This window comes from Colletotrichum scovillei (assembly GCF_011075155.1).
Source record: "Colletotrichum scovillei strain TJNH1 chromosome Unknown Contig00007, whole genome shotgun sequence".
Taxonomy (NCBI): domain Eukaryota; kingdom Fungi; phylum Ascomycota; class Sordariomycetes; order Glomerellales; family Glomerellaceae; genus Colletotrichum; species Colletotrichum scovillei.
In genome coordinates this window covers 1,284,450-1,298,164 of record NW_023336265.1, presented here as the reverse complement: position 1 = coordinate 1,298,164, position 13,715 = coordinate 1,284,450, and the positions used below count along the sequence as shown (strand labels likewise).

Sequence of the window (13,715 nt, the reverse complement as noted above, 5' to 3'; positions counted from 1 at the left end):
GCTTTACCTGTCACTTGTATACCATTGATACCCTTGGGAGTATGAGCTCTCTCTAATATTTCCAGTGCCTACTCGGTATTGGCCTTTTTTATGTAGTCACAAATGAGAATTTTATAATCCCACTCGTCTGCTTCCGCCTGCCTTGCTCGTGAAATTGCATACCATGATCGAGATGGAAGGTGTAAATACAGGTCGCGGCTCTGGTATAATATACCATGGCTAAGTCTGTTATATATGCGTGAAAAGACTCATGAGCGCACGGTATTGAGTAAATAATGGGGCAACAAGATTCAATTGACAGCAACGAACGATGCATCAAGGCCGATGATTATTCTAAGGAAGGTGTTTGTGTGTTGAATCGCCTCTTGTTTTTGAAGTGCAGGTGCGTATCGCCTCAGTAATGGGTGCCTCGAGGAAAGAGCAGGACGTGAACAATTACAGTATTGTCGAAGCCTCGCTGGTGAGGCTGCACCATTATTCAAGCTCCCTTATCCAGAGGACTTTCCTGAATGACTTCAACTTCAATTTGCGAGAGCCAGTCTTTCTGCCTACTTACCTACTTTTCCCCCATTTTGCGACCTTCCATTTACACCATTCTTCTCGCATTACCAACGTGAGGCTCTCGCGCCTCCGTATTCGCACGCATCACGACCTTTTCACGAGTGACTTTTTTCCTCGTCTGGCAATTTTCGCTTTCCGAAACCTTTCCCGAGAACATTTCGTAAACTTTTTTACTCGTTGTAGCAGCAGCACAAAATGGCGGCAATTACAGGAGATACCCCGTTGTTGGCAACTGCTATCGGAGATACTCACCACATGGAAGTTGACGACGAAGCGACTAATAAGGTATGTTTATGGGAACCGTGCATTAAGCTTCGCCAATGCTAACTGATCAGCAGCCAAGTCCAAGTAGTAGTGCTGGAGGTGCTACGTGCACCCCATCCCATTCTCCACTCTGGGGGAAACCCCGCTACTCCTCCGAAGGACGCGGAACCGCGCTTTCGCGCCCCCAGCCTCTGTACCAGCCAACGACTCCAACCAAAGCGTCACTCGGCTCTCTCCAACGTTGTTCCGTCACAACCCAACAATCGCCCTCTGCGAAAACGCGACTATGCGGCCTGGCCGCGTCAATTCATAGGGATCAAAGCCGGAAGCCGCAGTCGACCATGGCCGAGGCCCTGCTGGGCCTCGCGCCCTCATACGGAAGCGCGTCGAGGAATAAGCCGTCAATTGCGCATCCCGATGACATCCCCGCCCAACTCCGTTGCGAACTCGATCGAAAGAAGACACCCACACGATGCGAACATCTTTCTGTCATACTCGAAGTGCCCTCCACCCTCGAGTTCGCTATTCGCGATGGCGATAGCGATGCGCAGGAGAACATCGAACCAGCGTTGGGCGGCCTCCGAACCCAGGTCGTCGAAGGTCAAAATGTCAAGATTATACGCGCCTACGACACCATTATCAGCCAGCCCCACGACAACCCCGTGATACAGAGAGCCGTAGCGAAGCATATTGTCGGGCTTCTTTCTGTGGTGGATGAGAGCACATGGGTGGTTAGGGAGGTTTCGCGCGGCCAGTACGGGTGGTCTTTCACCTACAACTGCAAGGACTCTCTCGTGACTTGGAACCGGCAACATCAGAAGACGCCAAATAAGACTATTATAGGAGAGTATAGTCAGAAGGAGCTTGAGCTGGAAATACAAGGTAGGATATTGCGTCTCCGAGGGCGCATGTTTTGTTTGCTAACAGCCACCCAGCCCGGCCAGCTTTCGATTGTCGCGGAACACTTACCGTTGCATTTTCGAAGAATACTCGAACCATTAAAGTCAAGTACGAACACACGCCTCTGCACAAGACTTTGGGCGAGATGATCGAGCACTTCAAACCCCTTCCTCCGGCAGCACCTCCAGCACCTCTCATTCCCGCTGGGGAAAAGTCCAAGAAGGCGAAAACGCCGCGAAAGCGAAAGAGCGAGGCCCTGAATCCGGACGGGACGCCTGTTGAGCCAAAGTCGAAAAGAAAGAGGAAGAGCGAGGCGCTGAATCCAGATGGGACACCTGTTCAGCCGAAGAAGAGGAAGAGGAAATCGGAAGCTGCAAAGGACGCACAAGCAGCTGGAGATGCTACCAATGGCGAAGCAACAACCACTGTTCCGACCAAGGCGGATGCCGCTGTTCAAAGCGGTGTCCATTCACATGCGGTGCTGAATGTGCCCCCCGGCGAAGCGGCTAGGCGCCGCGAGGTCGCCATCAGACTCCTCAGCGACAGCGGCTTAGATCCCGAGAGTCTTTCTACAGAACAATTTAGCATCTTTGCCAATCAATCTCCGGAACTCCAGAAGGAGTCTCTTGCCATGCTGGTCAAGTATGGTGCTGAGCGACTCCGCATCGTTCATCCCAACGATGCCGCTGCGTCTTCAACCAGCGCGTCACCCACGCCTCAGCAGGGAACAGCACAGGCTGACGTCACGACAGCCACATTGGAATCTCCGGCCTCAGGCAAGAAGAAGAAGCGGCCTCGAAAGTCGAAGGCGGCTGAAGATGCGGAAGAAGTGGAGTTGATTCCGGCACCCCCAGGCACGCCGATGAAGCTGATTTCAAGGGGTGGGTGCATTGCTTGCAGAAGAGCAAAGGCCAAGGTACGTGAATCTCTCCCGTTGAGCTGTCTAGTCAGAGAGACTAATGTGTTCCAGTGCGATCGCGCCAAACCTGAGTGCGCTTCTTGTGAAGAGCAGGGTGTGGAATGCCAATATCCTCTGATTAATAAAATGCCGCCAAAGAAAAAGGAAGAGAAGTCTGTAGCTGTAGTGGAGGACGATGACGACGATGACGACGCCGAGGCCGAGGTTGAAGCCGAGACCGAACCGGCGGAGCCTGAGATCGAAGTTGAAGAACAAGAACCGGACGACATTGAGACGATCGACTACACTTCGAACATGCCAGTTGCCAACATGCTCACTCCTGCTGCGCAGGCTCCCAGTCAGGACTACTTCAATGATGGGCCAAACGAAATGACCTATACTCATTCCGCCTCTAACGATATGAACATGTCACACGGTGTCTCATCATACCCCGAGCCTTCTGCCACCGCAAATTACGCAGAGCAGCAGGCAGTCTCTGCGAGCTTTTCGCAACAGTCTCTGACCGGCACGGCAACGTACACTCAACCGAGCACAGACGTGAACAGTTATACGACCGCCAGCAATGACACAATGTCGAGTCTCAATTACTCCCAACCCGCGGCTAAGAGCCCGAGAGCGACGAGGACCTCTTCACGGCGCAGTTTGCCATCCGGACCAGGACAGCCGCACCAGCCCGCGGCCGAAAGCCCTGTTCCTCTTCCCAGTTACGCACAAAACTGGCAAAGCATTTCTCCTCCCAGGACAGCGAACACAGTTTCGCCTACCATGACGACCAAGCAACACAGGCCGCGAAGGTCGACCCAGATGCCCGCTGCGACCACGGTCGCTCCCCAGGAAACATCCTACCGCAACACGCAACAGGCTGTTGCTCATGTCGCTGCACAGCAACAACGGCAGCACCGTCCTTCCCCGACTCAGCAAGCAGCTCAAGTAGTGCAAACAGTTACCCCGGCCCAGGTCTCGCCATTCCAGGCCCCTGTACAAGCAGCCCGAACTAAGAGTCGAGCTGGACAGAGAGCCTCCACTCGTACTCCTGTCAATGAACCCCGTGCAACACCCACCCATCATACCGTCCAACCATCGACTTCAGCGACGATGGACTCTGCAACTTACAATGATACCCAATCCTTGAGCAACTACAACAATTATAATACGAAGTACACCAGCCAGAGCAATAACTCGACAGAGTTGGACACCACAAGACTCGCCTACCAGCCTTACGCGGCACAGAACACATCTGCGACAACATCTACTTACCCTTCGTATGACTACGACAGGACCAACACCACTGCGCATACATCCAGCAACAACGCGCGGTCCGGACAGTTGTACAATAACCAATCCCAATCGCGCAACGCGCAATCATATAATAATGCCAACACCAACACCGCAGCGGCGGCGAACACATACGCTCAACATCCATCGACGAACCAGCAGCAGTCGTCCTCCCTGCAGTCGTTTAACATGCGAGGTTCAGCAGCGAGCAGCACTCAGCCAAGATCGTCCTCTCAAAATGCAAATCAGCAGCCGCAACAGCAGCAGTCACAGTCGCAACCGCAGGCGCAACAAACGCAATCGTATGGATCTTACGCAAATCAGACGCAGCAGCAATCAACTCAACCAGACCAACACAACTGGTATGGCTTTGGCTCGGGATCTAACACTTCTTTCACGCCAGCCAACGTCGCTGGAGGCTATGCCACGAGAGGTACCACTTCCGCCAACTACGGCAGTGGGTCCAGCACCTCTAACCAAGCATATCAGCAGCAACATGGCTCTCTTAACATGACGGGTCATAGTTACTCTCCCGGAGACAATGAGATGTACGAGTTGTTGAAGAACTCTCTTCACGGTCCAGGTCGTTAAACGAAGACGGCTGACTGACCGTCAACTTGTTTGTGGTTTCCTGCGGTACGCGGTTAAGTGTACATACTACATACCTACTCTGCCACTTTAGCAAACCTGCTTCTTAGCAACGGATATGGGCGTGCGTGGGCCGGAAAAGCCTGAAGGACAGGCGGTCGGAAATTTTATCTTCACGGGAAAGGACTTCAGTTTTGGTGGCACATCACCCAAAGGTGGCCCACGGGCACCTTATTTGTTACTTGTAGTTTATCTGGCCATCAGTCAGGGTCTCGTGGATGAGATTGACTGGTGGAGTTGCATTAGGATCAATGAATGAACATGTGCTCGTAACATGGAACCAACTTTTTGTGATGTGCCTTGTATGTAGTGTCTGGGGCGCAGATTCGTCCCTGTGGAGATACTCGAGGTACCATGCCACCTCAATTTCGCACCCCTCATCCAATTTTGGAATACAGCATGCTTCATCTGATTATGGAGCCTGTCTTCCAGTTGTAAACCTATCCCGTCTTGCTGAGTATAAGGACTATGGCTTTGCATAGTTCTGCTGTGGCACCTCTCATCCGATGCTGTATGGATTCGAGATGGAGAAGGCCGTGTGTCAAGGTCACTAAACACGTTACACGCTCCATAATTGGAGAAAAAAGCAGACGGTTAGGTTCTGGGGCGGATGATCATCAGTTAGGGAACAATGCTGACATTGTTCAGACGGACTTCAAAGAAAACCTGCAGATCAGTCCAATAACTTCACATTGAGAAGCTGCTATTTATGTCTGAGTCTCGGTAAACACCAGCTAGTCCTCACTGTATCTCTACCGGTTCTAGATCTTCCCAATACGCTTTGATGTCCGGCGTGGCATTCCTCTGCACTCTTCCAGCTTCAAGTGTAAAGTGAGTCTTCCCCAGCATGTCCAGCCAGCTATTCATGCTCTTGGCGCGGTCATCCTCGCCGAACCCGGCAAAATGAATCAAGAAGTCGCCGCGTCTCGTCTGCCAATCCGAGAGCCCCTTCTCGTCATTCCCCTCGAGATACGTGGACGCCTTGAGGCTGCCAGGATACGAGTTGAACCAGGTCTGAGGGACCATCCGTACCCCCTTCTTAAATCTCTTCTCCTTGATCAAGATCTCCATGGCGCTCTGCTCCGTGAATCGCAGCTCCGTGCCGGGCCTGAAGTGCCGGAAGGCCATGACGGCGCTGAAGAGCTCGATGGCCCATTGACCGACGCGGAGAAGAAAGACGCCATTGTTGAGGCCGTTCCAGTCGTCTGCCGCTACGAGGTGTACATCTTCGTCTTTTAGGGCTGCTGCGTGGGCTTTCGTGCTGGCAGCAACTCGGTTACGCAGCCGGGGTGGAAGGAAGCTCGATATCGGGCGGCATTGGTCGAGGATGATCGTGTCACGGTCGACCCAGAATAACCATTCCGTTCGCTCTTCTGGCGGTTTGAGCATCTCGTCGAGTAGTAGAGATAGTATGTAGGCTGGCTTGTTCCAGAGGTCGTCAACGACGGGCGTACACATGGCTTCGAGCTCGTTGCCATGGAGCGTGGTATGTAAGATGTGAGACTGTAAGGCGTTCTGGTAGTGTTCTCGAATATTTCCAAATTGCGCCGTCACGGTGGTGATTCGAATGTGGGATTTTGGGTCGTGGAGGGAAGATCGACATGATGACTGTAGAAGTTGAAGGGTTTCTGAGAGGTCTGGGGAGAGTTGCGGGAGACACTGGGTCTCTTTTGGAGGTCGGATAGGTGAGGCGGTGGCGGCGTGTTCGAGTGCCGTGGTGATAGACACTTCATAGTAAGGAAAGATTGTACGAATAGAAGTCAGAATGATGACGGTGGCAAGAAGGGTCTTGATGAAGATGGGTGACAGTACAAAGGACAGAATTTTCGGCTGATACATGACGAGAAAGGAACGCATTGTGAATTTGATTCTTGTCGATATACTGGAACCTTTTGAATCTGTATTTTCCTCTACTTTATATTATATCCTCAACCAAAGCCTTCATCGCGATGGGTCTTTCGGCCTCCGTGATGTCCAACCATTTCTTTGACAATGATACATGTTATCTTCGTCCGTGCCTGAATTAGAACTCGTGTTCTTGACATCCACGCGGCCATCTACCGAGCGTTTCTCCACGACAGCGCATTTCGAGGCTTTGTAGCGGCTTTGGGTGGGATAGCTCAGCGGCCTCAGGACCCATGATATTCCGCCAATGTTAGGGACAAACATTGTGGCGATCGGATGTTTCGCCGAATTTGAAGGTTCATCCCTATCAATGGCCTGTCAAAACTCTACATCAAAGATTTACGCCTATTTTCTAAGTCACAAATAACCGTAAATCCCTTGCGGATCCTCTTCGTGTGCCGCCCTCGAGTTTATGTCCCATGGATACACGTGTGGTAAGGGTCCAGTAAAAGAGACTACAACGTTACAAGGCTTGTGCTTCGGATCGCTCCGAGTCAAGTTTCGGGCCAACGATTCACACGAGCTTTCTGTCCTATTCGGGGAATTCTTCGCTCGACATGGGGTCTATCGCCAACCATGTGATACGGAACCGAAGAAAAAGGCGGAGTAGAAACCACATCAGAAATAGACTACGGACTTCTTCCACCAAATCAGGAAGATTTCCAGTTCTGACTGGAAATGTGCGCCATCCAAATTATGGGTTGGATTGACAACATAACACGAAGCGTACCCAACCTGTCCACGCGGCTTGTGTGGCTTAGCCCGGGGTTGCGAAAGCCCACAGTTAGTGGTCGCAACACGAACAACGAGTCTCATTAATTTTATTCCCCGTACTTGGGTTTGCTCATCTTGATTTCGAAATCGTGATTCAACAATGTTTCTTGTTTTTTCAGAAGAAAGTTGAGGTTGAGACGGAAGAAAAGACTCTCTCAGATGACAAACACGTTATGCTAGACAACTCGATTGAATGCGAGTATATCCGAGCAACTCGCACCGCATATCATCACAGGAATGATAACTTGAGATTGGTAAGAAAAAGATCTTAGACTGCTGCCTAGAGTACGAGAAGAGTTATATTGCAATTAGGTGTCCGGATGGGGCAGTTGCTGTGGTAGAACCGCAGTGTACTGGGTTAGTTGGTGTAAAGACTTTCCTTCTCGGGAACCGAAATCCGAGCCGCAAAGGTGGAGAGATAGGAGGAGATGTGGGAAGGCTCTAGGACAAAACCAGTTATCGCAAGCGATCATTAGCGACAGCCCTAGCTGTGCACGTCTAGCACACCTAGCGATGGAGAGTTGGTGTCACTACGGAGAACATGTGCTTGAGATGAAGACAGACCTCTCATCACAGACTTGTTTTGTAAAGTATATGATAGTGCAGTTGTCAATATTATCCGCTTCATCGTTGAAGCCTTGCTTTCAGATCAGATGAAACCTGCTGGATCAACATTTTTTTTGGAAAGAAAGCAAACAGCTCGCCATCTGCTGCGGAAGCGTGCCCCGGAAGTCATGTCGACACGACTTAACTCAGTTTCTATGTGGCAATCTCCACTTTCGTCCTCAAGGCCCGTATTCAGGGCCTAGTATCTTCGGTAGTCTCTCAATTTCTAGTCTTGGCAGACTTGAATCTTTTTCTTCGATGAATGAATCCTGGTTGACAATCCGCTTCGAAGAGTTGAGAGTATGAAATCCACAACTATTGTCCTCAAGGTCTGACATGGCGCAGTAACTGTGAGCTTGCTCCACTGTATTTCATGTTACTGCCTAAGTTGTTGTTCAAGGTGGCTGTGAGGTTATCAACCACAGTCCACACCCATGTTAGCTCACTCATTCACTCTGACACTCATAAAGGAACACCTCGGTGGCCTGAAAAGTATCGATATCAGAGGTCAACTGATATTCCTGAAAGTACCAAGATGCATCGGATGTCTAATTTCCAAGATGCAGCAAAAATAAACAGCCCACCTTGATTATGCTGACCACCATTCCCCGCAGACCATGCCTTACGATGTATTAGCCCCTCAAGCAGACTCGATCCAAATGCTTTCCGTGATTCCAATCAATACTTGTCTCAGCTGTATGGAGTACTCGTCCCACTATCTGATCTCATTCGTATCTCATCCCCTCAATAGGGTCGCCGATATCTCTGCTTGAGAAAGAGCAATGCGGGACCTCAGAACCAGGTTCAGACACAACACCCCAGCGCAATGCCTTTGTCCACATTTCTGGCTCTTCATCCGGTGCTGGGTGGCAAGCCGCAGATATTGCAGCGCTGCAACTGACGGCCACCGGAATCCCGCCATAACGCAAACGCCGAAATCCTGTTGCAAGAAGAAACACCGCCATGATCGTACCCGTCACAACCACGCATATGATGCCAATTGGTGACCACCCGCAGGACGTAACACTGTCGATCTTCTTATCGTGAGAATCCCAGATCTCTATGTTCACCAGGAATAGGCTTTGGGAAATGAGCCAATGCATCGCGCCGGAGAACACAGTGAGCGGAAGGGAGTATCGATACGGAAGTTGTAGGAAGTATGCCTGCCGCTGATCACCTTGCCGGTGAGAAGATACTCTCAGACCCTTCTGCTCTTTCCCAAACCTGTCCCACTCGGTAATTAGGGATATGCTTGTAAATAGAGCGTTGAAGTTGAAGTAAATCAGCGACATGACGGTTTGTGGCGTGTTGGCAAGTAGGACATTGGCAAAGAGGGTGTTGCTAGTCTTGCTATTCCTGTTCATGATTGTGTCAGTATGAACTTTCCCGAGCCCATACTGAGTGATCTTGCTGATGCTGGACATCGACCATAATAACCAAAAGAGGTAGCCATTGAGGAGGAAAAGGTATCTGGCTCTTGTCAGCGACCCGATGTCACATGTGAGGATGTATAGAGGAAAACGCCTTACACTGCCGTAGATACCACCCATCGATTATAGCCCGCAGCAGCGAATTTACGCTTTCGTTTGAAGCGAAACTTTGTTCGACTTGGAAATCCTTCTTTGTTTTTTATAGCACGAATTCTCCCTTGATCTTCCATACTCGCCATAGATATAAGCCCCATTGCCCTCGTGGAATCATCTTCTTCCATAAGAAAGGACTCTATAGCGTCACCTATAGTCAAAATCGGCGTTTCGCTGCTTCCATATGCAACAAACAACATCATGATAGCTTTGATCAAATTGAGAACAGTCACGGTCCAACAGAGGCTACGACTGAAAAGCAACTTGCAATGCTCTTTCGCTTGCTGGTTGTAGCAACCGCGAATATCATAATTCAGTATCCTGTCGCCGTAACCGTCGAAACCCGGAAGTTGCTCTTCGCAGGTATTCGTTCCGTGCTGCAAGCACATCCATTCAAGTGGATTCGATTTCGCGGAAAGGGATGCCGCGCTATCCGTACCATTAAGAGCCGTCTTGCTGGTTGCGAATACCACCAGGTCACCTCGCGAAGACTGAAATGTAGGTTGATACTCATCACGGCATTTGCGGTAATCGAGATAAGTAAAATGTCCCTCGTTATGTTTTGGTTCTAAAAGAATCTCGTTCGGAAGTTCGCCCGGAAAGACACGAGGGATTGCCGTCAAATTTTGCCGGATGAAGGTGTCTTGACTTTTCACCCAAATGCGGTAGGAATTTGTGGAAGTCGAGGTGAATATAATCGAGTTGTAACTACAGAGTAATCAGATTAACATGGCTCATCATTGGATCGAAGATAAATGTACAGTAAATGCAGTGGAAACGAGGACGTTGCTAACAACAGCCACAATATTTTTCTCTTCGTAGCAATGCTCGAGAAGTTCCGAATGCTTGGAATACCGATATCCAACCATGTCCGTCTCGCGTGGGCGCTGTCTATCTCGGACCGAGTTGGTGCAATCAAAGCCTGCATGCAGTAGTTGCTTCCCGCCAGTAAGATGGTACTGACGACATTGATAACGACATGAATGCCAGTGTTGAAGCTTTTGATGCTCTGGCAGCTGCCGTTTGCTATAACTCCAATATCGGGTGGCATAGTCTCGCTCGTGTGATTCATGGCCCAAAGGACGAAGGAAAGATTGATGATGAAAGTGACGAAGGCAGCGGCGGCAAAAGCGAGGGCGCTTCTCCTCCAGCGGCATTGAGGAATGGTCCCTCTCACCCAGAGTGCAAAGCGCAAGGCGGCCATTCCAGAGACTCTAACGAAATTACAGTAGTTTTGCGACATGGTTATGAGAAAGAACATCCTCCAGCGAAGCTTGAAGGGACGCTGTCGCAAGTAAGATACCTCCCAAATACTGACACTAGATGCAGATACAGCGGGTAATATAAAGTATTATGTGTGCCGTCTTGGTGCGATCCGCTCCGCATTAAGAATCAGGCTGTGATGTCCAAGACTACTTCACGCTACTAGGTAAGGCACTCTAGGCTATGATTACCACAACCCAACAGCCCGCATCGACGATCCCCAGCCACGTTACAAATGACTGTCTTGGAAGGGCAAAGTGGCTTCTCTCAGGCAATAGCCAAGGGTAGAAGTTCCATGCAGCACATCAGGTTCGTTTAAGTCTTGGCTCTCATCCTGCCCTGCAGGCACGTCGTGGCCTCGTTTGGCTCCTCAAATTCCTGCGCCACCCAACGGTCAGGCACTTTTTCCCCATTATAGTCTGAAGTCTTATGCCCATTAATGAGCCAGCCCTACCAAATATGAGGAAGACAGCTGTCACGATGCGATCAGGATAGAAACGTATGTGCTAGATGCTCACGAGCCTCCAAGTGGCGTGTGGCCCTCGATCCGAGTTCTTAGGGGAGATTCGTCTCTATCTCTGGAGCGTGAACTTGTCATTCATATTGACATTGATCGGCCTTGTAATCTAATTTGATTCCCATCGCATCTACTTCCTGCGTTACAGTCGAGACCTTGTAGCACGAAAGCTCCTGCCGGCCAATCTGATCATTCTGATGTTGGCATCGTCTTTCGAAATTGGGTCGCCAAGAGAGTGGCAATGACGAGCTATTGATACAAAACGATGCTGCATGCAGACGGGGCTGGAAAGAGAATCGCCCGGCCGGAACCATATTTCAATTTTGTCTCACAATGGCAGGCAGGTAGGATCCCGCAGCTGACGTGAGAAGCCCCTCTAAGCCAATGGCTCAACACATACCATTCCGGAATGCGACACATTGATTTGGGCCTGCAAGATATTTGGTTATTGCTGTCTCTAGGTGCATATGTGGGATTTTCTCCGATCCTTTTTGCCACCTTGGAGGAATAGGGACGCATGTATCATGATAGAGTTGGCATCGCGGCATATCGAGACAAAGATATGTTGCATGCGCCCACCTCAATAAGTAACCTAGCTACTTTGAAAATGCCTAAGGGCTGTAAGGCAAACCGACCCTAAAATCCCTCGTCACATATTCACATCTGAATATCCTCCCCGCTTGAAGTGACAGAGTCCCAAACAAAGACATCAATGATGACTGTCTCTAAGACGAGGCCAAGTACAGCCATCGAATGTGGCGCGCGAGTGCCTGTTGGCAGCATACGAGATGTGTCCGCGCCCGCGCCCGCAAATACGGGTTGAGCCCAGGTCCCAACACTTCACCACGTCTTCATGATGTCAGCTCACCTCACCATCTCCATCAGGCTCAAGGCTGTCCAAGAACCCTCTTCAGTATCAGTACAGTTTGAGCCTGACTATCACGAGCCTTCCCACGTGATCATTATCCCCTTTACGTACATAGGCACACTCGACCTTTTCCTTTTCCGCTTCCACGTACCTTCACATCTCCCCACATCATCATCTGTAAGTCCAACGCCCCTTTTCAGGTTCCTATTGAGAGGTAATCCTCGTTTGTATATGAGCTAATCAGTTGTTCGAAATTATCTGCACGAACGCTGCAACGCTCTTGCCCTTCTTATATCTCCAGCGACATTAACGTGCTAGTAGTAAGTCTTTTTAGGCTCGAAAGGTATGCACTGGTGGGCAAGGATCGGATACTAACCGGCCACTCAAGTTATGTGCCTAGGCTCGAGCCACGGGAAGTGTTGAGTTGGAGCCATAATATTTAAATGCATTAATTCAACGCTATCCTGACTCCAAAAATGTATACCAAAGGTGTCGAAGACTGGTATCTAAGTGTCTATGTATATGTCCCCAAGAGTTATAACGCTCCGATCCTCTGCTTAAGCAGAGCAAGTCCACTTAAGGGGGTCGTTGAGGTTGACCGCCTTGGTCTTCTGCTCAGGGCAGATCTCACGGTCCAAACCGCAGTTGGTCGTGCCGCACCAGTTGTTGTTGTTGCACAGCCAGACGCTGTAGCTCCAGACGTGGCGGTCAAAGTCCTTCTTGCAGCGGTTGACCTTGACGTTGTACTTCTGGTCGGGGCCGAACTTGTCCAGGGGGACGTAGGCCCAGTTCTCAGTGTTTTGCGCCCACACTATTAGGGAGGTTTTGTTAGAGACTTTGATTCATTGCAGAGTTGCATCCGGCCCGAGGGTTGGGGGTGGGGTAGGATGTAGGAAGAGATTGACTTACTTCCAAAGGGACCACCGTTGGAGTTGCAGTGCTGACGGACACCGATCTTGGTGAGACCGGCCTGGGCGGCGGCGGCCTTGACGCCGGCGTCGATGGTGAAGGTGTAGTAGGAGAAGTCCTTCTCGGCGCTCAGAGGGGCCTTGATGCAGGCGGCGCCGGAGGTCTTGGGAACGCGGCGCTCAAGGCCGGTTCCGTGGGCCTCAAGCATCGGGGTGGGGTTGGCGACGACGGCGGAAGCCATGAGCACGGCGGCGGAGAAGAGCTGGGTGATCTGCATGGTTGCGGTGTGTTTTACTTTAAAGAGAGTGGTGGTTTTTTGGAGTTGAAGGTAAGGACTGGAATGTCGTATGGTAAAGACTGGACGGTTGTTTGGATGATGAGACTATTCGAGACTTCTCATTCACATTCTGGCAGGCTTTCCTTTATAATAATACAACATGACCGCAATGTCGAGCCAAAGGAACTTCGCTCGGAGTAAACCGAGAGTTGAAGAGTGTGGTCGCTTGGCGCCAAGACTCACGGACACTGAAGAAAAGTGTAGATCAATCTGTAAATTACACCGATCATGGCGGCGAGGCGGTGCGGGTGCACGTACCAAAGCCTGCCAGAACACCTCGCGTCAGTACTCTACTCCGTACTCAGGCGGCAGAAGCAGTAGAGACGCCAAATACTCTCAAAAGTTTCGTCAACTATTCGTACTAAGGAACGATCCCTTTGGACATA

General features: G+C 50.5%; 4 protein-coding genes across 4 annotated transcripts; 1 reads left to right on the top strand and 3 right to left on the bottom strand.

The window, feature by feature from the left end:
• Positions 1 to 756: 756 nt before the first annotated feature.
• Positions 757 to 4,510, top strand: HER10_EVM0010435 (uncharacterized protein; the record flags this gene model as incomplete). Its single annotated transcript, XM_035479895.1, has 4 exons — positions 757 to 846; positions 900 to 1,707; positions 1,761 to 2,641; positions 2,696 to 4,510. 4 exons carry the CDS (start codon positions 757 to 759, stop codon positions 4,508 to 4,510), a joined length of 3,594 nt encoding a protein of 1,197 aa, XP_035331790.1.
• Positions 4,511 to 5,308: 798 nt separating this feature from the next.
• HER10_EVM0008760 (uncharacterized protein) lies at positions 5,309 to 6,406 on the bottom strand (the record flags this gene model as incomplete). The annotated part of the gene is made up of 1 exon (XM_035478269.1): positions 5,309 to 6,406. One exon carries the CDS (start codon positions 6,404 to 6,406, stop codon positions 5,309 to 5,311), a length of 1,098 nt encoding a protein of 365 aa, XP_035331686.1.
• Positions 6,407 to 8,577: 2,171 nt separating this feature from the next.
• On the bottom strand, positions 8,578 to 10,678 carry HER10_EVM0002421 (uncharacterized protein; the record flags this gene model as incomplete). Its single annotated transcript, XM_035472133.1, has 2 exons — positions 8,578 to 9,322; positions 10,629 to 10,678. 2 exons carry the CDS (start codon positions 10,676 to 10,678, stop codon positions 8,578 to 8,580), a joined length of 795 nt encoding a protein of 264 aa, XP_035331275.1.
• A 1,962-nt stretch (positions 10,679 to 12,640) lies between these two features.
• On the bottom strand, positions 12,641 to 13,269 carry HER10_EVM0005972 (uncharacterized protein; the record flags this gene model as incomplete). The annotated part of the gene is made up of 2 exons (XM_035475570.1): positions 12,641 to 12,894; positions 12,993 to 13,269. The coding sequence occupies 2 exons, from the start codon at positions 13,267 to 13,269 to the stop codon at positions 12,641 to 12,643; spliced, it is 531 nt and encodes a 176-aa protein (XP_035331505.1).
• Positions 13,270 to 13,715: the final 446 nt, after the last annotated feature.